The sequence below is a fragment of the Rutilus rutilus genome, assembly GCF_951802725.1.
Source record: "Rutilus rutilus genome assembly, chromosome: 14".
Lineage (NCBI taxonomy): Eukaryota > Metazoa > Chordata > Actinopteri > Cypriniformes > Leuciscidae > Rutilus > Rutilus rutilus.
This window is the reverse complement of record NC_140219.1, coordinates 6493132-6518064: the sequence shown is the minus strand read 5'-3', so window position 1 is coordinate 6518064 and position 24933 is coordinate 6493132. Positions and strand designations below refer to the sequence as shown.

The following is a 24933-nucleotide window of genomic DNA, read 5'->3' as shown; positions in this document are numbered from 1 at the left end:
TGTATAACAAGTTTGATTATGAACTGTATTCTCTGAGTGTTTTATGGCATTTTTAATAATGGGATATTTAGTGGCAGACTCCAAATAAGACATTACACCCCATTTTTATTTATTTACTGTAAGCCATATATGTAAAACTATAAAAACGTTTAAAAATATTGATTTAATTTAAATTTTAAATGGAAATCTGCCCTATCAAGCTATATTAAATGATTTTTTAAACCCCTTTATTGTCTCTGTGTATACAACATTTACAACAGTCAATTGCAATATTTTTCAAATGCACATTTTTATTCCTTTTTTTTGTATTAATTTGTTTACACATTGTCTTGGTACTATACAGGTAATTCTTACAGCGTATGATATAGTTGTAATTACAGAAGAAACTCACCGATAGCCATGAATCACATAGCCGGCCAGTCAACCATCAATACACAAACATGCACGTCCTTACACACTCACTCAAACGCACACAGTTTAGACACACATAAAAACACACCAAAAACTCACTTCCCTTACACAGTTATGCCATTAACAAAAAACAAATAAGTGAATGTAACATTACCCACAAGCCCTTTGTCAACCGACCAACTGTCCACCGCTTTTTTTCATGCATATCAAGTACATCAAATGCTCAACATCATCAGTTTTTACATTTCATTAGCCATTATCACAAACATGAAATCAAATATTTAAAACATGTAGGAAGGCAACTAATGAGATGAAAGCAAGCATGTTTGATTTAGGAGCAAATGGGAGGTAAAAGGCTCAATCTGTCAAGAGCACATCTGGGCATATTTCACCACACGAATAAAGGAAAGAAAATTTTAGAAAATAAAGTTTGCATTGTGACATAATTTTATTGACAATTTAGCACATTTCTCTCTACAATTCTCATTATTGGCATGAAAAATTGGTTTGAAAAAATAATGATATATTAAGTATTTATATATAATGAGGGTGTTTGTTGTACTGCCTTTATGCTGATTTAAATACAGAAATCAAAATCACCATTGAAAATGAGAATCAGGAGAATTAAATGTACAATAGATGCAAATTGACAAGAAAATAAATGTCACAATGTAAGAAATTCTAAAACAGGCTTCATTTTCTTTATGTAAAATCGAATTACTAAATAAATGACATATGTTTTTATTTTGAGGTGAAATATGACCAGGGCTCTGTTTCCCAAAAGCATCATAAGCATAAGTAGATTGTGGAAGCAATTTCGCTCACAATGCTTTTGAGGAACCCAGCCCTAGACATTTTGCAAGATTCACCAAGACAAAAAGACAAAACTTCATCACATTCTGAAAGAAGAGAAGATGAATAGAAAACAAGAGTGATCATTCCCGTACAGAGACTCTGGGACTGATTGCTCCACTCAAATAATCAATGCATTAGTTTAGGCTTTAAGAAAGAGTTAAACAGGACAGTTTAAAATAAGATCTTTATCAATGTCAATGCAGTATAATTATGGCACAAAGACATCAAGATAGAGGACTGTGTTTAAAACACAAGTGGACAAGAAGAATCACTTTCCTAGTGTTCAGTGAAAAGTAGGGTAAGGCCACCTCAATGTATTTAATGAGCCTTTCAACCTTACCTAAATAAGAAATTCAACATTACGTTTGTAATACTTCAGAGGGAGAGTATCAATTCAATCAGATGTTAAATGCGTATTTCGGAGAGGGGAAACATCCGGTCTTGAGCTCACAGGTAAAGTTACAGACTGATATGATTGCATACGTTTCAATACGACAAGATGAGACTGAGCTGCACTTGGCGGTCTAGAGCGCGCGCTTCTAGCAAAAGTGCAAGTGGAAAACATTTGCATTGCATGAAACAAAGTGTGCAACTATGTGGAAGCCACTTAAAAATGGGTCAATTATCATTAGTTTTTGCATTGATACTCACAGATGAACTCACAATCACACTCTCACATTCGTACTAACAAAAACGCCCCGTCAATCTCATTCTTGGCCAACTTCGGTGCGCCATTTTAAGAAGTCCTCTTTCCGCGCATCTGGTTTAATTTGGTTCCGCATTCCTCCCAGTAGGTTTGAAGTGGCCTCTGAGGCAACTATAAGTGGACGGACCACAGTGGGCGGGATCTGGCGCAAAACCCCGCCCACTGCTCCAGGAAGACCTTTCTGCTCATGTCCACGAGACGCAACGTCACACAGAGTCTGAGCGGTGTCAATCACACCCTGGGAAAGCAAAGACGGCGATGTCAAATTGAATAAGATGAGTTGAATTAGCCAAAAACACTTTATATTATACATTTATTAAATGTAATAGTCGCAGAGATGAACATGTTTGTAATGATATAGGGACGTACGTACCTCTCTGACAGTGTCATAGGCCTTGGCCACACCCTCTCTGAGGTCAGCTGGTTGAGGGGTGCGTCTGGGACGGGGAGTGGGGCGTCCCTCAGTGATGTAACGTGTCAGAGGTGGGGTTGGAGATAAGATGTCATACACGGTCTCAGCGGTGGCCTAGAAATGCACAGGAAATATATATTCTTATTATATTACATTAGGTTAATATTATTATTATTATTATGTCTTTTTGTTTTACTGTGTGGTGCGACGGATAAATATTAAATTAAAAATATCTAGCAACAAGGTGAACAGCAAAAAAAAAAGAAAAAAAGATGAATATATATATATAAAAAATATAACTATAAAAATGTAACAAAACAAAATAAATGTGATATACAAAATGATACATATAAATATAATACAAATAAATAAAGATTTAGTAAAATATTTAGTAACATGGTAAACCAGCAGCAACAAATATAATAATGAACATAAAAAATACAATTATGTAATATAATAAATATATTTATAAAAGTTTTACACAAATAAAAACATAAATGATATACAAATGATACATACAAATATAATAAATAATTTAATTAAATTAAAAGATATCTATAAAGAAAAAAAATTCAGTGTATCTAGTAACATGGTAAATATAATATAATATAATATAATATAATATAATATATAATATACAAATTATGCACATAAATATAATACAAAAATAAATAAATGTAATTTTGAAAAATCTATCAAAAAAATAAATAATTAATTAAAAATATCTAGTAACATGGAAAACCAGCAAGTAAAATATAATGAATTGTAATTTAAAATATAAAATAATTAAAGATAATTAATACAAATATATAAATATAATTTCTCAAAAAGAAAAATCTAATAAAAATATCTAGTAACATGGTTAACAGAAACAACATTCAACTTTCATAAAAAAAATATATATATTATATATAAATGATTAGTATGATTACTAGTGATTATATTTGGGGTAAACAACAACAACATTCAACATTCATAAAATAAGATAAAAAATGATATTATATATCTATAAACAGTAGTTTGGAGTATGATTGGTTATATGTGTGTGTATTTACCTGAATTGCCTGCACTAGTCTGTTGCTGAGCTCTAGGGCAGCAGAGGCTGTAGAGGTGCCGAATGATGCCGCCCCCCTCTGGAGGCCTCGGATAATGCGCCCGTCCTTTCGGTACTGCTCAATGGGCATCCAGAACAGATCACGTACACCATGGACTGCAGAGGACAGAAAACTTGATTGCATTCAATCTGAATATTCAAGATTATGAATATAATGGCCACTAAATTCCAACATCACAAAAAAAAAAAAAAAAAAAAAAGCCAGAGCACTTTAGACGAGACACTAGAGAAATAAGACATATCGTACTCACAGAGCTGTACAACAGAATGCATGGGACCTACACCTCCCAGAATCCCCGGCAGCTGGTTCTTCCTGATGTCAGTAAGCCACTCATTCACTGCGTACTGAATCACCTTATCAACACCCAGCAGCCTGAGACAAAACAACAACTCACTTTTCAGATCTAGATTAAAATAGAAACGCAGGCAAAAAGTAAAGACGATGTGAAGATGTGTTTGTGAATGAAAGCATTTACCCATGTCTACAGCACAATCGCTTCAGCTTCAGTTCAGAGCAGTTCAGCTGGGCCAGACCAATAAGAATGCCTGCAAATGTTCCCTATGAAACCAGAGATGATATACATTATTATAACAGCAGTTAAGCTAAACAAACCACTGATATTATTCAGAAAAACTGGGACAGCTTATGTTGTTGTTTTAACCCTTTAACTGTCACCCCCCTTTTTTCGCATAGACAAAAAAAATCTCTATACAAACTTAAATGGTTGTAATTCAAGAATGCTTTGGAATATAGACATATGGTCGGTCTTGTTTTAAAGAAGACATTTGCCAGATTATTGTAGAAGTGAAATAAATCATGAAACAGAAAAAAAGTTATATAAGTTTGAGTTTATGAAAATGTACAATGTAAAAATATAATTATTTATATTTTATATAAAAAATATATATATATATATATATATATATATATATATATATTACAAAATATATTTTACTCCAAAACTGCTAGAAAATTAAAGCCAAAAATCTAAACAAGTTGTGTTCCAAATTTTAGGTTGATATCTCAAAAAATGAGCTTTCAGTAAGATGTTATTTGGGCGCAGTACCAAACTTTTTCACTAGATGGACAGCCAGCTTCCTTACTGACCATATAAGGGCGCCTCCATTTTCATATATGTTTTGAGTGATCTGAACCACGTATTTCCATAATTTCATACAATTTATGAAGTATACATCCTATTCAGAAATAGTATGGGTGTTTTGGCAGTATTTGATTTGATTTCAACCTCTAATAAACATAAAAAGAGCACATATGTGCGTTATAGCTCGCTGTCGCATCACAAATCGAGAATCCATAATATTTTTCTTTATATTCAAAACATTTTCAGACCTTTTTTCTCATAAAATTTAATCGGTGTTATCTTTTGAACAAACTGAGGTTTCTACCAATCTTTCATGATTTTTCATGTTTATTTATATTTCAAAATAAAGGCCTAAACACGCCTAATGAATATGAAATATTCTTGTTGCAAATTGATAAATTACTGCTCCTCTGTAATTTATTTTAAAAAACAGCCACCAAATATGAAAACTAGAGATCGTAAGCTTTCAAATGATATATAGTTTGTCAATATTACTTTAGGTTTTTACTAAGATATTATTGTTCTAAATATATATGGGCAACCGTCCGTCCCACCTGTGGGGTTAAGGTTCAGCACTCAAACTACACTGATAAACTGGCTTTATGACCACATGAACAAAGAATCATTTATTTTATATAGGTGATCACCAACCTGCTCAATAACTACATGCTTTCCTTGATAGTCCAGCCAGATGGGAACTTCAGAGGTAAAACGAAACTCTCTAAAAGAGAAAGAGTGTGAACAGACATTAATTCTGATTTAGACATTTGTTTTGTCATGCAGTTTGACGTCAGATCTTCTACCTGAAGTAGATGGGTTGGTCAGAGGAGGACGAGGAGCCAGCGGAGGAGGAACTCTGCTCACTAAAGGTTGTTTCTACAGAAGCAGCGAGATCATGGCCCAGTCCAGAGGCAGGATCTGTGTCGTCTGAAGCCTTCTGAGGAGCGTCAGTCCTCACTGGGATCAGAAGATCACAAATAAAGATCACACAAATGGCAACAATACACAATTCAATTTAAAATGACTAAAAAAAGAAGTGTGTGCAATTAAAATTATACATTTAAATAGATATACATATCAGGGTTTTTATTTAACTAAAACATTTTTTTTTTTGTTCACTGAAATAAAATGTAAATATTAGTTGACAAACTTAAACTAAAAGAAAATTAGAAATGTTGCCTTGACTAACTGAAATAAGTTGAAGCACTAAAAATTACTAACTGGAAATAAAAAACTGAACTAAACTAAAAACTAAAACTGAAATTGAAATAAATTAAACCTAAATAGTAATAATAAAAAAAAAAAAAAAAACTATTACAAGGGGCAGACTTACCCTCAGCTGCAGGGTCGACGGGTAAGTAAGGATTAACTCCTGCAGCCATGCTACTGAAAAAGTCCTTCAAGAAGAAAAGTGCATCCTGGGAAATGAAAACAAATGTGTATTTGGCTTTAACCGAGTCTGATGTAAAACATCTTTTGCTCTATGCTGAAAAAATGTTATATAATGAGTAATGTGTACCTGGTCGATATTGAGACGCAGCGGTAACAGACTGACTCTCAGACAGCACTCCGGTCCGCCCAGACCTGATTCAGGCATCACCTGTAGCGCTTTCACTGTCAACTACAGCAGCGAGTGGGACAGGTGAGAACAAGCACAAACAGGACCTTATTTTCTTTCTATTCCTCTCTGTAACTCACCATGTTGGAGTGGGCTCTGCGCGGCATGCTCTCACTGGTGTACTGGTACAGGAACTTGTTGATTTGAGAGGAAGCCAGACGGTCTCGCACCTCAAGTTCCTGGACGATAAACACCTGTCGGGAAACAGGCTGCTCCCCAAGGCCTGGTCCTTCTGCATCCAGTCCTGCAGCAGGGGGCGTCACCACTGGGTACGTTTCATGCTGGAAACTGACCTGAAGAGAGAGAAAGAAGTCAGAAACAAGGCTTTCTGAATCTTCAAATGGCTTATTTCAGTACAATATACCTTTGTCAGTTGTATTTCCATAAGCAGTGTGTGCTGCCGCCCACTTCCTCCAACCCACCGCCAAGAGTTCTGGGGCCGTGAGGGCACTGCTGAACGAGAGGGAGAACCACGGGCTCCGGGAGCAGCTGAGCGAACCCTGAGAGACACAAACAACCTTGAGAGGAATTTTCACACCTGGCTCTTTAGAGCATTTGTTTTTCAGTGCCGGTTCGGCATATGTGAACACTGCAATCACGCTTGGGGGGGTAGCAATCGAACACAGGTTGGGACCAACCCAAGCACCCTAAAATTCTCTCTTCTCAGACCTTCTGCTAGACTTACTTATGGCTGTGTGGTGTATGGGCTGAGCTGGGTTTGCCGCCAAAGTCTTTGCCACCGTACAGGTGCCAGACAACAGACACCTCTCGGAGCACCACTCTGTTCTGAGGCACTGGGAAACGGGCTGGGGCGCGTAGCAGATCTGAACTGCCCCGTGGCCGAGAGTAGTATCCATCCCGCACCTTTATAAGACCCTGGGAGAGCACGGTCACCACAGGCTCACCGTCTCTAGGCTATCAGAGAGATAAGTTATTAACTTATACAAGAGAAAAGGACAAGAAAGAAATAAGGTGTAAAAAATATTTTTTTTCTAAGTTATAATTAAAAAGTAAATATTATTTAAGTCTTTCTAATAAAAAAAATCAAAATCAAAATGATATATTAAAAATGAAAGAAAAAAATTGAGGGGACATACTGGGATGCCCATCCCAGGAGCCTCTAGGATGCAGAAATCATCGTTGTCGGTGGAACCCTCTGAGCCTTCCTCTGACATAATATCTGCATGAGCTTCCAAAGCTGTGGTTACCAGTCCATCAATATCAGACTCCTCCCCTTCTAGAACAGAGGGGCGGAGCTTAGGGGCTTCTCCCGGGAACAGATAGACTGAGACAGGCGAGGCTCGCCGGATGGAAGGAGAACCTGCTGGGCAAATACACAAATTTGAACAACCGTTAATCTATACCATTCAAAGGTCAATAAATTAATATTTGTATTCAGCAAGGATGCATTAAATTGATCAAAAGTGACAGTATAGTAATTTGACATTAAGCAGCACAATTGTTTTCAACATCGATAATAATAATACAAAAATTTTATTGAGCAGCAAATCATCATATTAGAATGGTTTCTGAAGAATCATGTGACACTGAAGACTGGAGTAATGATGCTGAAAATTCAGCTTTGCCATAACATAAATTCCATTTTAAAATATATTACAATAGAAAACAGTTATTTTAAATAGTAATAATATTTCACAATATTGCTGTTTTTATTGTATTTCTTATCATGAAAATGATATTTGATAATATTTCAAACTTTTGAATCATATTAAATCAATCATATTTTAAACTTTTAATCATAAAAATGCAATTAGAAACTTCTTTCATAAACATATTACCGACCACAAACTAGTCTTAATATATTCAAAAACATAATTTAGTCGCAGTGCGACCAGAAACTCCTACAGAGAAAATTAGATGAATTCTTATAGGTGACAAACAAACAACTATCATCCTATTATTAACAGAAGTGAAAATATTTGACAATATTTGGCCGTTTTTACTGTATCATCATAAAAATGCAGCCTTGGTGAGCATTAGACTTCTTTCATAAACACATTACCGACCACAAACCTCTTAATATATTCTAAAATGATATATTTTCAAATCTATAAAATATTAGTCATAAACAAAACATTAACTGATTTTTACATGTTCTTTTCTAGATATTTCTTAGATCTATATAAACAACTGACAAAGTCTCACCAGAATCTTGCGTCTCTTCCTGAAGGATTCTCTCAGTGTCAATCAAGGCATCTGTGAGGTCGCACTGGTTAATCTCTGCTGTCTCTGCTGGTGGGCAGGACGGAAGGGATGCGGGACTTTCTGACAGCTAAAAGACAGACATTTTAGAGTTGAAAACAAGCAGGGGGAAAGAAGCTACAGTACAACTTTAAAAGACAAATCTCACCAGAAGTTTCTGTCCGGCGATCTCCGTGGGGCATGTGTGGCGAGGGGGAGGGTGTAGATCGCCCTGGGAAACCAGGTACTGCAGCATGTTAACTAGAGCAGCGCACGAGTCCGCACAGGTGTGTACGTGAACTACATTATTAGAACAACGAAGCTCAAACAGCGGCTGAGTCTGGAAATATTCATAAAGACAGACAGATAGTTATTAACAAAAATGGAAGATTTAAAAAAACAAACACAAAAAAACATTTGTGAGAATTTTAGTCCTGCAATATTATTATTTTATTATTTAACAAATATATAACCTTAAATATTGATGTTTACAGGTAATTTTACTCGTCATATTTAAATTATTTTACAAAAAAATGCAGTGTAAGTCACTAATATATGAACTAATATAAGTCAAATGCTATGAAATCTTCAAGCCGGTGAAGATTAGCATGAAACTAACCAGTTTACTTGAGTCAGTTCCTTTCCAAGTCGTTATGGCCAGTTCCAGCAGATCAATGTCTAATACGCAAACATAGTCTGAGACACATAAAAACAGTATGATTAGAGGTGGCCCACATTAATGCAAATTCAGATTTTAAAAGCTATGCTTGTTCTGTACCTCGCCTCAAATCCACCGTATCACTTTCACATTGATCAGACAGGTACAATGCAGAGTCATCTAAGATAAACCTAAAAGTGGATATCAGAGTGGTTAGATCCAATCAATTAACCTTCGGTGCAAGCGTTTAGGATCACACTACAGTCACCAGTACCTGAGGTGAAAGGTTGCGGTGTCCACAATGATGTTGCTGGATAAAGAAAAGGACTCAGCTGTAAACAAAACTCGCAGAGGAAGATAAAGAGGCCTGGAGGGAGAAAATACAAAGAAAGTTGACAGAAAGAACAAAGAGCATTTGCCAGACTTCTCCAAACATTCAGTGTTACTACAATACCTGTAGTCCACTGCACAGGTGGCAAGGTGTGTGTGAAGAACTGTGATGACGGCAGGTGGGGTGTAGCCTAAAATGTCATCATCGATGACATCAAGGAAATCAACAATCTGAATAGAGAATGAAGAGAGACACATCAGCCAGACGGTCATGACAGATCCACACGCCTGTTTAAAGTACGTATCTAATCTAGTTCCCAACAGGTACCTGCTCATGCCAGCTGTGATTGGTCAACGCCATGTGATGTCGTAAAGTAGCACCATGGAGTCGCAGCGCAACCACAAACTCCTACAGAGAAAATGAGATGAATACTTATAGGTGATGAACAAAAAACAAACAACTATTATTAACAGAACTGACAGGCAAAAAGCAGATGAAACAATAATTTTCACAGTACACAGAACAAAATCAGAGTTGTGCGGTAATATAGTTTACATTTTGCAAGTATGCTGTATGTATGCTGATAAAGTAAATACACTAACCTTGACATTCCTTTCAAGGTCTAATGTGATTTTAATGGCAGTTGACAGCATCTGAACGCCGGTTTCTCGGCCACCGACGCTGCTCACCCCCACCTCTGTGGGGTAAATGGTAGGGTCCAGATGACCTGGGGAAGTGAACCTGGGCATTTCCAGTTTCACAGGAATAGGGGAGTCCGGCACCTCCGCTGTATAAAGAGCCAAAGACACACAAATAATGAATAAAAGTCATTTCAGAACACTTTTCCCCCCCATGCAAAAACTACAGGAAGAGTTTTAACAGCTCACCTTTATGATACAGCTCCACTCTTTTGCTCTCTATGGTCAGGAAGCTGAGATTGGGATTGTTCTGGTGTTGCGTCACACTAAAAATCTTCCCCCCTTCCAAGTCCAAAATGAGTTCTCCGTGACAGAGGTCCACTTTACGTCCAGATTCATTCTTTAAAATGGTATCAAAATTTGATTTGTGAAATGTGAATTGAATTGGAAAAGTAAAATTTTACTGGTATTGGTGTCTACTTCTGAAAATTTGCTTTCAAACTCTACACCAAAGCCACACCAATGTATCATGCTATTTTTCCATTTAATTTACCTTGCTGTCTGTCATGGCTTGAAGGCGGCCTTTTCCAATCAGCACTGTTAAACAGAGCAGACTCAGTGCGTGGCTGGACTGAGGCTCTGAGTGTTTCCTTCTTTTTGATTGCTTGGCTGAGTAGAACTGAGGCTCCTCTTCCTCAGAGTCAGATTCTGGCATAAGTGAAAACACTAGGAATTAATTTTTAACCCTCATGTTGTGTTTTGGACATTTTGACCCAGAGAGGATTTTCTTTTTCCTGAAAATGCTAGTTAATGTTATCGCATTGGACTAAATTGACTTACTTTGCTCACACAGGGTATAAAACCTTTTTTTTTTTTTAAGTAACCTTGTAGGGCTGTCAACGAATATTCTAAATTTGAATATATATTCGAATAGTTTTAAAAAACAGAATTTCGAAGGTGAAAATTAATATTCGAATGTGGAAAAACACGTCCGCGGTAGCAGAGGCGCGGCTGTCTGCTTTGCGAGTGGGCGCGCTGCCTAAGAGGTCAGGGACAGGTCATTTTATTTAACGTTAAACAGAAACATTACTAAAGTGTAGGCTACTGTACTGACTGAACAGATATTGCAGGAATAAGGTAGGTTAGATACAGCAGTTTCATGCACTGCAGGCTTCCACTGGTTTGATTATTTACCGTTTCATGTCAAGGAAAAGTTCCATGTTTACCACAGCACAGCTCGCTCGGAGCGTTCAATGTCGGTTCTATATACTGTAGAACTTCAATTAATGTTAATAATATTTGTTTCAATCACTGAATGAAGCCTGCTATATTTGGGACAAGAATCACGACCTTAAATTGCTTGCACAAAACTCTTGATCAGCATTCAACATTTGTTTATTGTTGTTGTTGTTCATTTAAACCGTTATGCGCGAGAGAGAGAAAGAGTGCCTGCGAGTGCGAGCGAGCGAGAGTGAGGTCTGCGGTCTTGGCCATTAGTTTGATTTACTTGTTTTTGTGTAGGTAATACGTTGTCAAATATGTTTAAACTTAAATAAACGACCTATACAAGTAGTTATGTCTCTTTGTATTAATTTGTCCTGTTATTGACGTAATGCGCGTCATTGACAAAATGCGCAACCAGATGTTCGAATAGTTTGAATATATATTAGAGGGAATATTCGAACGTCATTTTTTAGCAATTTTGACAGCCCTAGTAACTTTATTGATCTGAGCATATGTTTTTTCTCACCTCACCTCATTTTTTTTTTTTTTTGAGTTGAATAAGCTTGTGTACTTTTTTCACTCAAAGAAATCAAGATCAAGCTCAGATCAATGAGGCCTACGATCAGTCAGCTCTTGTGCTAAAAACTTGTGTTAATTGAAAGAAAACAAGGCGACAAAAAAAAAAATGTAATCCAATATTTGATGATAATTTAGCATAATGGGAGATTTATCAGCAATTTCAAATGCAGATCATTTTTTTAATGATTAGGTAAAGGATTTTCAACACAGCACAATCCAAAACAGTTATTGTTAACAAACTATTAAAACAAAATCTAAATATTGAATGAATTTTTTTTTAAACTTGCCATGACAATTAATTGAAATGAGTTGAAATCCAAAATATGAATATACACTATAATAGTATATAAATAATACTAAAATAACCCTGAGCCAAAATGTTCATAATTTGAAATATGAAACAGATGATCATGACTAACCCAGCCTGAATGCAGATTTACAGAGGTAAAATTCATCCTCTTCAGATCTGTGCTGGTGGGAGGGACTACGAGAACTTTGAAAAGAAGAAGGAGGAGCAGGAGGAGGGGACGGAGGAGGTGGAGGAGGCTCCCACATTAACAGATCATTATTAATCCTGGGGGGAAAGAGTTAAAGAAATTTGTTTTAGTTTATTTTGGAAAATACAAAGGATTGGCTGGCAAAAAAAATTAAAAAGTTCATTTTGTACCTGACACAACATGCATCTAAAATGTTAATTTATGCTGAAAAGGGTATTTGAAATCAATGTTCTTTTGAATGTGTAAGTGCTGAGCGATACCTGTTATAGATGCTCAGAAAAGCCTCTTTACTGGGCAGAAGGATGTAAGCTACAGGAAACGTGATATCAACCACATACTGACACTGACATATACACTGAGACTGAAACTCTTCCATCTCCTCTGGGTCAGCTGGGATCACCATCTGAGAAAGAGGCAGAGAATGAGTGAAGTTTAGGAATGAATGAAAGAAAGATAGACGGGCAGACTGGACGTACCTCTTCTGTTTCAAACATGGTGCGATTGGATGAGAAGGGAGAGCTGTTTTTCTCTCGTAGTTCACATGGGTTCTCCAGAGACATGGAGCCCAGCCCCAGATCCCTGTTCACCCCTTCACACACACCCACACCGTCAGATCCCGCTCCCTCATTCACTCGCACCTGAATCCTACAGGTGGAAAAGAGAGGGAGCTAAGATTCTAAAGATTTGTGTAACGTATCGTATTATATTTTACCCAAAGCATAATCTCAGTGACTCACCTGGGAATGCCATCAGGGTTCTGCGGATCTGGGCTCTTCTGCACACGGATACAGGGAAATGCTTCTCCCTCCCAGCCTTCATACACTCCTAAAACACACACATCAAATTAATTTAGAAAGAAAACAACACTGAATCCTTAACACTAGACCGTAGAAAGAATATAAACAGAAACAAAATCTAACAGAAACTAACAGCAAATGTATTTTTTACTTTTAGAAAAATGTGCACTGACCAGCAACATTTATTTAAAAAAAAAAAATGTAAATGGGAATTGAATTTCATTTGTAAAAATAAAAAAATAAAAAAAGACATTTAGCCCAGCATATAAGGCTGAGGCATTAGAGAGACACACTACTTGCTGAATAAAAATATGAATTTCTTTCAAACTTTTGAGTGGTAGTGTATGTGATAACTGAAAAGAATAAATGATCTTTGGATGCTTTACCGTGCAGATCGGTGAAACAGGCCTCTAGTAGTTTGGTAAGTTTGGCTCCTGTGTTGCAGGGGCCGTCCTGCTGAACGTCTGGCCCCTGCTGAGACTTCAGCTCCAGATTAGAGATCTGCAGACTCAAGATCTCACTTCGCACTGCCCGCTGGCTTAAAGGCCGCCTCAGCCCCGGGGGTCGAAGGTCAGGGATGGGGAAACGGACCTTCAGAACGGCGTGAGGAGATTGAAGCAGGAGAGAAGAGTGGAGCTCCAACAAATGAGACTGTAGAGAAAAAGAGAGAGGAATAAAATATACATTACAACCAATTTCATTGTGAATGCCTTTCTGGTGAGGAACGGGTTATTATTTTTGAACAGGAGCATCTAGTGACCTCTGCAGCATGTGCTGTGTTTCTTTGTGGTGGCGATGGACAGTGGCTCAGGGCCTGCAGGATGTCCTCCAGTCGGCCCAGAATGTCAAGGTCCAACTCAGAGCTGAGCTCCCCGAGCTCGACCCGCAGCGAGCTGTCTCTGCGCACCACACGCCGCCTGCTTCCACTCTACACGACAGAAAACAGCAAGAACATTTTAACATAGACCTATAGCGAAAGTATTAAAGACAAGAACACTTCTCACAAGTCAATGCCACAAGACTGTGTCAAGCTGCAGTACCTTACGCATGTGCTTCTCAGATAGACTGTGGTGGAACTGGGCACAGGGTCTGGCAGTGGTGCCCATCGTGAAGACACCGGCTGACTGGAACTGCAAAAGCTGGGAGAAGAAACACACATGCATTTCAAAAGACCTCTTCCAGAACCTTCATCAGCCTGCAAGATGTTTCCTGCTGGGGATTTGCAAGTCTGACTTGTCATAACTCAAACTGTATTCTCATCTGTTTAAGATTATCCTTGAGCAGTTGGCAAAGCTAGTGAGCTACTAAACCATTACACCACTGTAATAATCTGGTGAACAACTGGTCAATTTCTGGTTATAAGGCCGTGTGGATGTTTTGACCATCCATGTATTCCAGACAGAGTGCAACAGGGTAAAAAAAAAATAAACAAATGAAACAAAATATTCTACAAAATGATGTAGCAAATGTGTTTCAAGAGGACATCTAATGAAAAACAGGACATTACTGCACTTTACGTGAAATAAGAATTCAAATATTAGGTCAGTATGTGGCCAGCCAATCATAATCATAAGTCATTTACATGTAGTCTTCAAATGGCAGCTATTAAATTCTAAGCTTTTTATCATTTGAAGGGTCAGAGAGAGGGGAGAAAATGGTCATAAAAAATGGTAACAATTTACTATATTGCTCAATTCGTTATTAGTTAATGAGTTAGATTTGATTATTATTATTAATGGTTATTATTATTACTACTACTACTTCTAAATAGAAATATGAAACAAAATAACTATTGTAATATTTAACTGTAAAAAATGATTTACAAAATATATTTTTTCTTTATTATTGTTTTATTTTACACTACAACAACAAATTTCAATACTATTTATGACTGTCTTAATTTCTTCATTCTATAAACATCCAACATTTCTTTTATTTTGGCAGAAAACTGCAGGAAGCCTCTAGCAAGGGTTTCTCAACTCTGTCCCTCGAGGTCCACATTCCTGCAGAGTTTAGCTTTAACCTTGATTAAATTAGGATTGGAGCAAAACTCTGCAGGAAAGTGGACACTGACGGACACCCCTGCTTTAAAACATCTCTTTTTTGACAACAACTGGTTTATACAAATTTTTCATGAAAAGTTTGGGAAGATGGTTGCTGAAACTTATAGTAAAGATTAACAAATATATAAATAAGGACTGATTTTGGTAAAAGAAACATAATTTATGAGTGGACTCATAATGAAAATTAAAAACACATAAAATGTGAACCCATCACCCAACCCAGAAAGCCTGATAGTTAATAGCATTTGGGTGTAAGAGTCTGAAGATGTGCTGTTTACTTCTGTGTACTGCGGACCGCCTGAGTCCCACAGGCACTCCAGCAGTTCCAGCCTGCTGAAGGAGAGGTCGGAGGTCGTGGCTCGGATGTGTCGCCCTGCGCTACGCATCTCACATGCCAGTTGCACTGCTGCACCGGTCACCCTGAAGACCAGAGGTCAGAGGGAGTCAAAAGAAGTGCGTGCACGTACATACACAATCAGTGAGCATAGCAGTTGATTCCTGTCCTGTACCTGATGTGGGAGTGGGCACATGCTTTAGCAAAGCTTCCTCTCAGGTTCTGAAAGTCTCTCTCGCTGAACATGCTGTCCTTAAAGAACGCAAGCTCACGGAAAAACAACTTTGACACCTCAGCCAATGAGGAGAGCCCATCCGGCCCAGGAGGCGGGTCCTGCTCTAAAAGAGTCAGGGTGACTCCGCCCAGTGAGAGGCGAAGCAACGAATCTGGTTTCATCGGCTCTGATTGGCCGTCTCGAGACGACCGTTCTATTAGAAAACAAAACAAAACACTGTTGACGGATTGCAAGGTAAAAAGTTAATGGAATGCAGTGACATACAGTGCAGTGTGTGTTTAAAACAGGTTTAGATACATACTTGGAGGTCTGCTACATTGAGGCAAACTAGATAAGGATCCTGGTACAGGATAACGACGAGGACAGTTGAGCATTCCCTGTAAGAGACACATCATAAAGTGCAGGCCAATCATACACATACATACATGGGTAGCTGATGCAAAACAGGTCCATGGACTTGATCAACATCAATATATTAAGTTAAAATTTATTTGAATGTACAAGGGAAAGTGTGTTATCTTAGACGTTTTATCTTTAGACGTGTGTTATCTTATCTTATTATACGTTTATGCATTTGGCAGATGCTTTTAACCGAAGTGACTTGTATTAGGGGTGGGCGATATCTCGATATTTACGATATATCGAGATATTTTTTAAACTCGATATGGATTTTGACATATCGTATATATCGATTGTTTATTAATTCTGATTTCGCCACTTTGCTTGTTTGCCTTCTTTGTGCTGTGCTCGCCCCCGCCCTCCTCCGCCTCCTTGCTTTTGTTCCCCCTCCCCTCGCGTGTTGTCTCATTCAACCAAGTCCCCCGAGTCCGGTCAGGCACATCAATCTTTCCCCGCCCAGCGAGTACTTGAAGTGCGTCAGAAACAGCGCGCGCGCGATCAGTTGTTGTTGGTAATTTTTTGTGTAGCGTCGCCTCTCGCCGCATTGCTTTTGTTTGAGGGCGCTTAACACACTCACACTTAACATGCTCCCCTGTAGAAACGGGCCTGGCAGCTCGCGCCAGGTCTAGACACGGTGAAAGTTTCCTGATCGTGACGGATGGCCGAATTTACATGACATATTATAAATTAGCATTAGCCTACCTATTCTGCTATAGATACAGTGCCAAAAAGAAGAGAAGAGGATAAAGGTGGATAAAGACAGAGGTAAAGTGATGTAATGAATGAACCGTTTATCTAACTGCATGATAGTAGTAAGATACTGTAATTTAATGGCAGATATTTTTACCTTAAACTTTATGCTAGCAGTTGTTCTGAGTTCTCCAGAGGCCCCAGACAGTGTGATTTTGTAACTATCATGTCAATTTTTAGATGCATTTGTATCACTTTTTTTTTATTACTGTTTTACTCTACAGTTGTGCAGTTTTTGGAGGATATATGGCTTTTTTTTTTTTTGTGCCAAAATTAGTAATGATATTTCTATACAGGTTTATTTAAAATAGTGCAATATGTATTATTTCTTCCTTTATTTTTACATTTTACAGTTAAATTATTATTTTTGTATACAGGGATTTTATTTATTTTTTGTCACAGAAACACTTTCTTCCTACATGAACTGCCTACCTATTTGCACTTCAATAAAAAAAGACTTTGTGGTATTTGGCATATTTGTTTTTGCAGTAGTTTTTGGGGGGTTATTTTTCCTGCAAAGATATCGAGATATATATCGTATATCGAGATATAGCAAAATATATCGAGATATATTTTTTGCTCCATATCGCCCAGCCCTAACTTGTATAAAGGTATACTGTTTATCAGTTCATGCATTCCCTGGGAATAAAACCAATGACCTTGGCATTGTTAGTGCCATGCTCTACTTTTTACAGGAACTGTGTATGGCCACAATTTCTTTAGATTATTATTTTTTTTACTTATGCAACTGAATTAAAAAATGTAGTCTCTCAATTAATATGTGGTCAGAAAAGCTGCATGCATAATAGTAAAGAATTAGCTAACTGTTTTTAATACAGCAAAATACAACTGAACAAATCTAATGTGACTTAACGAGAGAAAAGTATAAATGTTTTTGTAACAAGGCTAAATGTTTTTGTCATTCTCTGAAAGAAAGTTCGGACACCTGAATGAATGAATCATTCTGACCTTGATGAGAAAACACCTTTGCACATATAAGCACTGACCTGTGGAGCCAGGCTGCTCTGGCTATGAATGGACGACTCCATATCGCTGTCAGATAATTCACTCCCAGAGCGTGTCGACAACACACTGCTGGTCATATAGCCAGGACCCATTGAATAAAACATGTCTGAGACAGAAGAATGGTCAAAGATCAAAACACACAGAGTAACAAACAAAAATGAAGCAATTCTGGCAAAATACAGAACTAGAAATAGTTCCAGAGGTTTTTATCATTGATAATAATAAGAAATGTCTCTTGAGCAGCAAATCAGCATATTCGAATGATTTCTGAAGGATCATGTGACACTCAAGACTGGAGTAATGATGCTGAAAATTCAGCTTTGCATCACAGGAATAAATTATATTTAAAAATATATTCATATAGAAAACAGTTCTCTTAAACGGTTAGTTCACCCAAAAATGAAAATTCTGTCAGTAATTACTCACCCTCATGTTGTTCCAACCCCGTAAGACCTTCGTTCATCTTCGGAACACAAATGAAGATATTTTTGATGAAATCTGAGTGCTGGCTCACTCCTCCATAGACTTCTAGGTGACCGAAACTTGCTGGCCCAGAAAAGTTATTAAAGAGATCGTTAATATAGTCCAAGTGACTACAGTGGCTCAATCTTAAGTATATCAAGTGACGAGAATACTTTTTGTGCGCAAAAACAACAAAAATAACGACTTTATTCCACTATTCATTTCATTCTCTCTCTGTGCCTCGAGTTAGTTCACGTAGTGTTTTTGCGCAGCGCGTCTGTGTTACACGTCACCACGTAGGCTCACTATTGGCCGACGCTGGTCATGTGTGTGATGTACATAATGAATAGTGGAATAAAGTTGTTATTTTTGTTTGTTTTTGCGCACAAAAAGTATTCTCGTCGCTTGATAAACTTAAGATTGAGCCACTGGAGTCACTTGTACTATATTAACGATCTCTTTAATACAGTTTCGGTCACCTAGAATGCCTATGGAGGAGTGAGCCAGCACTCAGATTTCATCAAAAATATCTTAATTTGTGTTCCGAAGATGAACGAAGGTCTTACGGGGTTGGAACAACATGAGGGTGAGTAATTACTGACAGAATTTTCATTTTTGGGTGAACTATCCCTTTAAATTGTAGTAATACATTTACAACACTACTGTTTTTACTGTATTTTTGAGCAGATGAGCAAATGAGCAGCCTTGGTGAGCATAAGAGACTTTTTTCGAAAACATTGAAGAAAAGTCAAATAAAATCATAATTATTCCAAACTTTAGGCCAGTAGATTACTGCAAAAATAGTCATCTAGTAGTGTGCCATTCTGAACATACCCACAATTATAATCAGTCATCTATAATAACCTCAACAAAATATTGCCTATCCTCACCTCCGTTCACCATGGTGCTGATATAGGGCTCTGAGTCCAACTCCAGGTCTCTGTCATACATTTCTGTGTTCAGCTGCTTACTAAGATCCTCTTCAATCAAGCGCAGATCATCAGAACCCAGAGGCCTAGAAACACCCCCACCAGACAGACCAGCACCACCACTGCCTTCTGACAAACAGAGAGAGAGAGAGAGAGAACTGGACACTGTCAATCATACAAGAAAATGGCTAAATTCATGCTGGTGCAAACAGCCTCATGATGACTGTTGAGGAGTCTCATTTGTACTATACTTTAAGACGTTTAAAAAGGGACAGTGAATTATAACGCATGTTAAAAGACGATGACCAAACACACAACAGAGTGGTCATGTTACCTGATGTCTCGATGCAGAGGGAGGACAGGAGGTCTGTCAGCTGAGTGATCTGACTGGGGGACAGCAGCAGGTGGAGACACCCTACTTTACCATCCAACTCAAACTAAGAGGAAAAAGAAGTTCAGAATACAGTTGTCTGTGTGAACAATGAAACAACGACGGATCTTTTGGGTTGAACTCATCAACATGCATGCTCAAGCAATGATCTAATCATTTAATCTGATTTAAAAAAATCATGATTGTCCATCTCAAATAATTCCTATTCAATTCAATATTTTAAGCTTGTATAGCAGTTTTCACAATATAGTTTCAAGCATTTTCTGTATAGTTGCTTTGTTTAAATGATACAATTAGGAAGTATTCTGTTATCTGCCAGAGATGAGTGTATCCATATGTCAGTAATACACAGCTATAATATTATACATGTTATTTGGTTAGTTGGTTAGCAAACATGGTGAAAGCCTTTATTAATTTATTCAGTCTTTTTTATTCCTTATTGTGCACACAAACCTTGGGCCCAGGCAGCATTTCATTTTGTTTGATTTTGACTGTTGTCTCTATGAATCCAGAGCATTGTCCAATCAGCAGAGGCTCAGGGGGCTTTTGGGTGGGATGCAATGACTGAGGGGCATCGGAGGCATCATCATCTTCATCATCTTCATCATTTTCATCTGTCTTATCCGTCTCCCTGCTGCTCGCCATGACATCAGAATGAATCAGCCCCTAAATGGATGAGTTGGATGACAATGTCCATTAAAGACAGGAAAAGTATGCTTGCCAAAGCAACATTTATATTTATGCTTTTAACAGATGCTTTTAAACAAAGCGCCTTAAAAATAAAGAACATCACAAGCGATTTATCATAATAGCCAACAATATTTGTGGTACACAATATTTAAGTTTAAAGTAAAAGTTAGATTAGTACATAAGCTAGAACAGAAATGCAGAAAAAAGGGGAGACATACTAAACGTAAACACTAACTAACAGGTTGTATAGTTTCCTCACCTGTGATCCTCCCAGGGTCTCGTAGAGCAGCTGTACGGAGTTGAGCTGAAGGATCTTGTGCAGGAAGGCTGGTGGCTGGTGGATGTCTACAGGCACTGTCTGGTTTGAGTCTCTCACAGCCTCATCACAATAATCCACCCTGCAGTACCACACACCACAACCAGGGACAAAACACAGCTTGGTCACAAACAATGGAATGCACATGAGCCAATGAATATTTTTAGCTTAACCTGTGAATCGACTAAAATAATGTAAACAATTTAAAAAAAATTTTGACTGGCAAAAATGTTTTTACAATAACATGGTACAATACTTTTGTTTAGATTAAATTGATCAAAAGTGACAGTAAAGACATCTACCCCACGGTTTCAGAGACAAGGCTTAAGCTAGTCCCAGACAAAAATGCATGTTAGACCTGTTTTAACTGAAAGCAACTTGCACTGAGATTTCTTATAATATGTCACTGCCATTGTTTTGTCTCTAGATGCACATCAGTAATGATTTCTTTTTTTTCTAAGGCATGTTGCAAATTAAATGTCCTAATTGAACTAAGGCCTAATCCTGTCTTAATCTAAGCACAGAACCAGATCTTAGAATGTTAAAAAAAATAAAAAAATCACATTTAAATAAGTTATTCTTTTGAAGTTTCTGTTCATCAAAGAATCCTGACAATTTTTTTTAGCAGTTTCCACAAGAATATTAAGCAGCACAACTGTTCCCAATATTGATAATATTAATCATAAATGTTTCTTGAGCAGTGAATCAGAAAATAAGAATGATTTCTGAAGGATCATGTGACTCTGAAAACTGGAGTAATGATGCTTAAAATTCAGCTTTGACATCACAGGATTCATTTACATTTTAAAATATATTGAAATAGAAAACAGTTATTTTGAAGTGTAAAAATATTTCATAATATTACTGTTTTTTTACTGTATTTTTGTTCAAATAAATGCAGCCTTGATGAGCACGAGAAACTTCTTCTCAAAAACATTAAAAACATCATACTGACCCATTTATTAATGGCACATCTACCGAGTTACATTAGCCGGCACACTACTAATTCATCACACTTTATAAATAAACAGACAAAAACAAAATACATCCCTAGATGTATCAGGATGACCTCACCGTTTAATGCGCATCTCTAAGGCAACCCCAGCCTCAGCGTCCAGGGAATGGTGTTCTACTCGCACTATAGTGTCCAGGAAGGTGACTTTTATTCGGCGTAGGACTGCAAACACACACACACACACGTTCATGTGATAAATTGCAGTAAGCTGGTTGTCTGCCACACATCAGGGTCTCAATCACCCTGTAAGGCTTATTTAGTGATAATCACTGGCTTAGAGTATATTATCCATGCATACTAACCATATAAATGAATACATGTACATATTTGTTGTTTTAAAATAATAATAAAAATATATATAAAATTAAATATATAAACTAAATAAGAATAGAAATGAATACATAAAAATTATTTTAGAACTATAAGAGCTATGGATGAAAATCAACTGTCAAAGATCAAGGAAAGTTTAGGAGGGTTTAACTTCATGAATCAATATACTAATGTACTAGACACAAGAGCTGATACACACCTGTCTCGATGGTCTGTGCAAACATTTCCAGCCCCTCCAGTGGAGCAGGCGGCTCTTCTGACGCCTCGGGCGGGTCCTTCAGGCACTCCTGGGCCAGCTGCATGCTGGACGTCATGCATGACGACCACCCTTGAGAATCCCAGTTTCCGTCTAACAGAGATCACAGAACAAATAATTGAGCAGTAACTCAATCGTGTATAAAATATGGCTATACGTATCAAACCAAACGAGTCCACAAAGAATGGTCAACAGAACTCACTGGTTCTGTATTTGGGTCTGCATGTTATTTGCAATCCAGTGACTTCAAGGGTGCAGTGTTCGGTCACAAGTGCTGCCCAGGGAATGGTCACTGCGATGGTGTTCACAAAACCTTCAACAATCTCCAGTGGAGCTCCCAACGACTCCAACAACTCGTTCACTGCCTGAAAAGAAGATTCAGAGTATAGTTAGTGAGTCTTAAGGTCAAATGATCACAAGTAAGAACAGAAGATGTCAAAATGACTGTGAAACAGGAGAAGGATGTTGTGTTAATTCATGAAACATGCCCCCAAATATGATCATCCTTGTTCAATTGACCCCCATTTTAAATTTTTTAATTATGAAATATATTTGTATAAAGTAGGGCTGAACGATTTTGTAAAATAATCTAATTGGGTTTTTATTTATTTACCAATATTGCAATTTAATAAACAATTATTTTTTATCTTATTTATTTATTATTCAACAAAGACAAGCAATAAATCATTGTATAATATGACCAACACAATATTAGATAGATTAAACATAAACTGTTCTTTCCTGTAGACCAGACCTATATGTTATGATGAAAATAGGTGATGCATGAATTGATATGAATGACAATTTTAACTACTTCAATAGTAGTATATTATTGACTGATTTGTTGAACTTTTAAACACAATTTATATTTTGAAAAAAAATATATATTATAAATATGTAAAATATACATATTTTTTAAAATATATTATCATAATGTTAGATTTGTTCATTTATCAATTTGTTATTATTTATTTTAATCTTTTTTTTCCATTTCATTATTTATTTATTTTGTACACAGTTTTTCTCTCAACTTTTCCACCAACCCCCAGATGACACCACCACAGAAGTGTGCGAGAGCAAAAGTTAGTAAACCTTTGTCACTGTGTCTCGAGACCAGGAAGAGAATCTAAGATGCAGTCTTTTCTGCACAAGTCATCAAACCTTTGGAAACACGAGTTGCTCCTTCAACAAGATGTGTTGATCTCAAACTCAACTCCAGATATTGCGAAACACTGGCAATAAGGGGACAAGGAAACCGGCCTGGGCATGTCTTACCCCACACTTACCCACACATCCAGGTTAATTTCACTAATGACCCCGCTGCCATTGTACAGGTCCAAGCTCAGCTGGTCCAAACTGAGTCTCTCCTCCAAAAAGTGGCCCAGATAGTGCTGCAGGAGGTACCGACAGGCCCGTTTCTTTATTGAGCCCGACCAGGGGAAGAGCCACCGAGACATAGGGCCAGAGCAGACGGGGAGAGGGAGCTGAGAGGTGGTGGAACAAGAGACCAGTCCTGCATAACAGACTTAAACCCCCCTCGGTAGTGTGTGAAAGTGAGAATACAATAATACAAGCCAACTAGGATGGACAAGAGCGGGTGAAACCGTCTAACTTCCTGTCTTTTGACACCAAAATCCCCCGGTTCTTCGTTTTCGGACGTAAATTTGTCCACAGCAGCGTTTACAAGAGATTCTTTGTGTTGAAAATGGTCACTCCGGTTCTGTCTTATAATAATATATGACACTCAAATTTGCGACAGGTCCTCTACGGTTCCTCTGGTCAACGGGTTGTTTATTGTTTTCATACTCGGACTGAACGAAAGTGCGTGATGACGTAGGCGCACACTGAAGATGCCAGAAGTTGGAGGCGTCAGTCCGCCATGTTGGGACGGTCAACACCTCATCCAGTCATACAAATAATCGAACTTCTTGTACCAAATTATATTATGTAGATTTATGATATTATTTATATTTTACGGCGAAGAGCGCTATGTAATAAACACTATGTAATAACGCAAGTATCGTTACGTAGAATTACCATATATGCCATTTGTAGACTGTAAAATCACTGTACTATAACAGAATAGCACTACCATTAAAACATTTGGACACTCCTACTCATTCTGTATTATTACAATGCTCACATTTTATAGTGGGACTTTAACTATGAAAAAAATAATGTGCTTTTGTGACCATAATGTTAAACAAATCAAAACTTTTTAACAGTAAGTAAGGAGTGCATCATGTTGCATAAAATGCTTAGATTAGTTGAAGATTTTCTTGAAGACGGGTCCTAATTCTTTTAAAGTCAGTTGCATAAAAAGTTAGATTGTTCTAATCTGAATCAGAAAAGTAAGACTGATAACCTCTTGAGTAATTTTTAGTTGGTCAAATTACCTCTTGAGATAGTCTTAACAGAGGCTACGTTTATGCAACTGGCCACTGTCAGATGTATGTTTTGCACTTGTTGGCTGCTTTTCATTTATTTGCTCCAACATAAAGTCAGTCACATGTTCCCAAACGTATATCTGGAATTTCTAAGGGCCAAATATTCCTCCTGTGTTCTCTCATGATTGTAGAGTTATATTTAGCA

The 24933-nt window shown here is 37.4% G+C and overlaps 1 protein-coding gene across 3 annotated transcripts; it reads right to left on the bottom strand.

The window, feature by feature from the left end:
* Nucleotides 1–270: 270 nt before the first annotated feature.
* On the bottom strand, nucleotides 271–24155 carry atg2a (autophagy related 2A). 3 transcript variants are annotated; one of them, XM_084429391.1, is made up of 42 exons: nucleotides 23628–24155; nucleotides 22544–22706; nucleotides 22285–22434; nucleotides 21815–21917; nucleotides 20684–20822; nucleotides 20188–20400; nucleotides 19678–19780; nucleotides 19305–19472; nucleotides 17934–18058; nucleotides 16079–16154; nucleotides 15718–15970; nucleotides 15487–15628; nucleotides 14186–14284; nucleotides 13906–14073; nucleotides 13532–13796; nucleotides 13086–13173; nucleotides 12825–12993; nucleotides 12609–12751; nucleotides 12271–12425; nucleotides 10602–10756; nucleotides 10298–10448; nucleotides 10013–10197; nucleotides 9738–9818; nucleotides 9534–9640; nucleotides 9354–9446; nucleotides 9200–9270; nucleotides 9041–9117; nucleotides 8591–8761; nucleotides 8386–8512; nucleotides 7317–7543; nucleotides 6905–7134; nucleotides 6584–6719; nucleotides 6300–6512; nucleotides 6121–6222; nucleotides 5935–6019; nucleotides 5405–5558; nucleotides 5253–5322; nucleotides 3975–4057; nucleotides 3750–3871; nucleotides 3440–3594; nucleotides 2346–2498; nucleotides 271–2210 (listed from the first exon to the last, which is right to left on the bottom strand). In XM_084429391.1, the coding sequence occupies exons 1-42, from the start codon at nucleotides 23796–23798 to the stop codon at nucleotides 1974–1976; spliced, it is 6078 nt and encodes a 2025-aa protein (XP_084285517.1). In that variant the 5' UTR covers nucleotides 23799–24155; the 3' UTR covers nucleotides 271–1973. The 3 variants fall into 3 exon arrangements, with proteins under 3 accessions (XP_084285517.1, XP_084285518.1, XP_084285519.1); XM_084429392.1 differs by having other exon boundaries at nucleotides 7317–7540; XM_084429393.1 differs by having other exon boundaries at nucleotides 19305–19469.
* Nucleotides 24156–24933: the final 778 nt, after the last annotated feature.

Bases quoted from the DNA above. Each gene is read 5' to 3' on its own strand.
- atg2a (XM_084429391.1), bottom strand. From the start codon at position 23,798: ATGTCTCGGTGGCTCTTCCCCTGGTCGGGCTCAATAAAGAAACGGGCC. The intron at 9,641-9,737 runs GTACCTGTTGGG...TTCTCTATTCAG, and splicing joins ATCACAGCTGGCATGAGCAG to ATTGTTGATTTCCTTGATGT. The intron at 7,135-7,316 runs GTATGTCCCCTC...TCTCTCTGATAG, and splicing joins CTCCTGGGATGGGCATCCCA to CCTAGAGACGGTGAGCCTGT.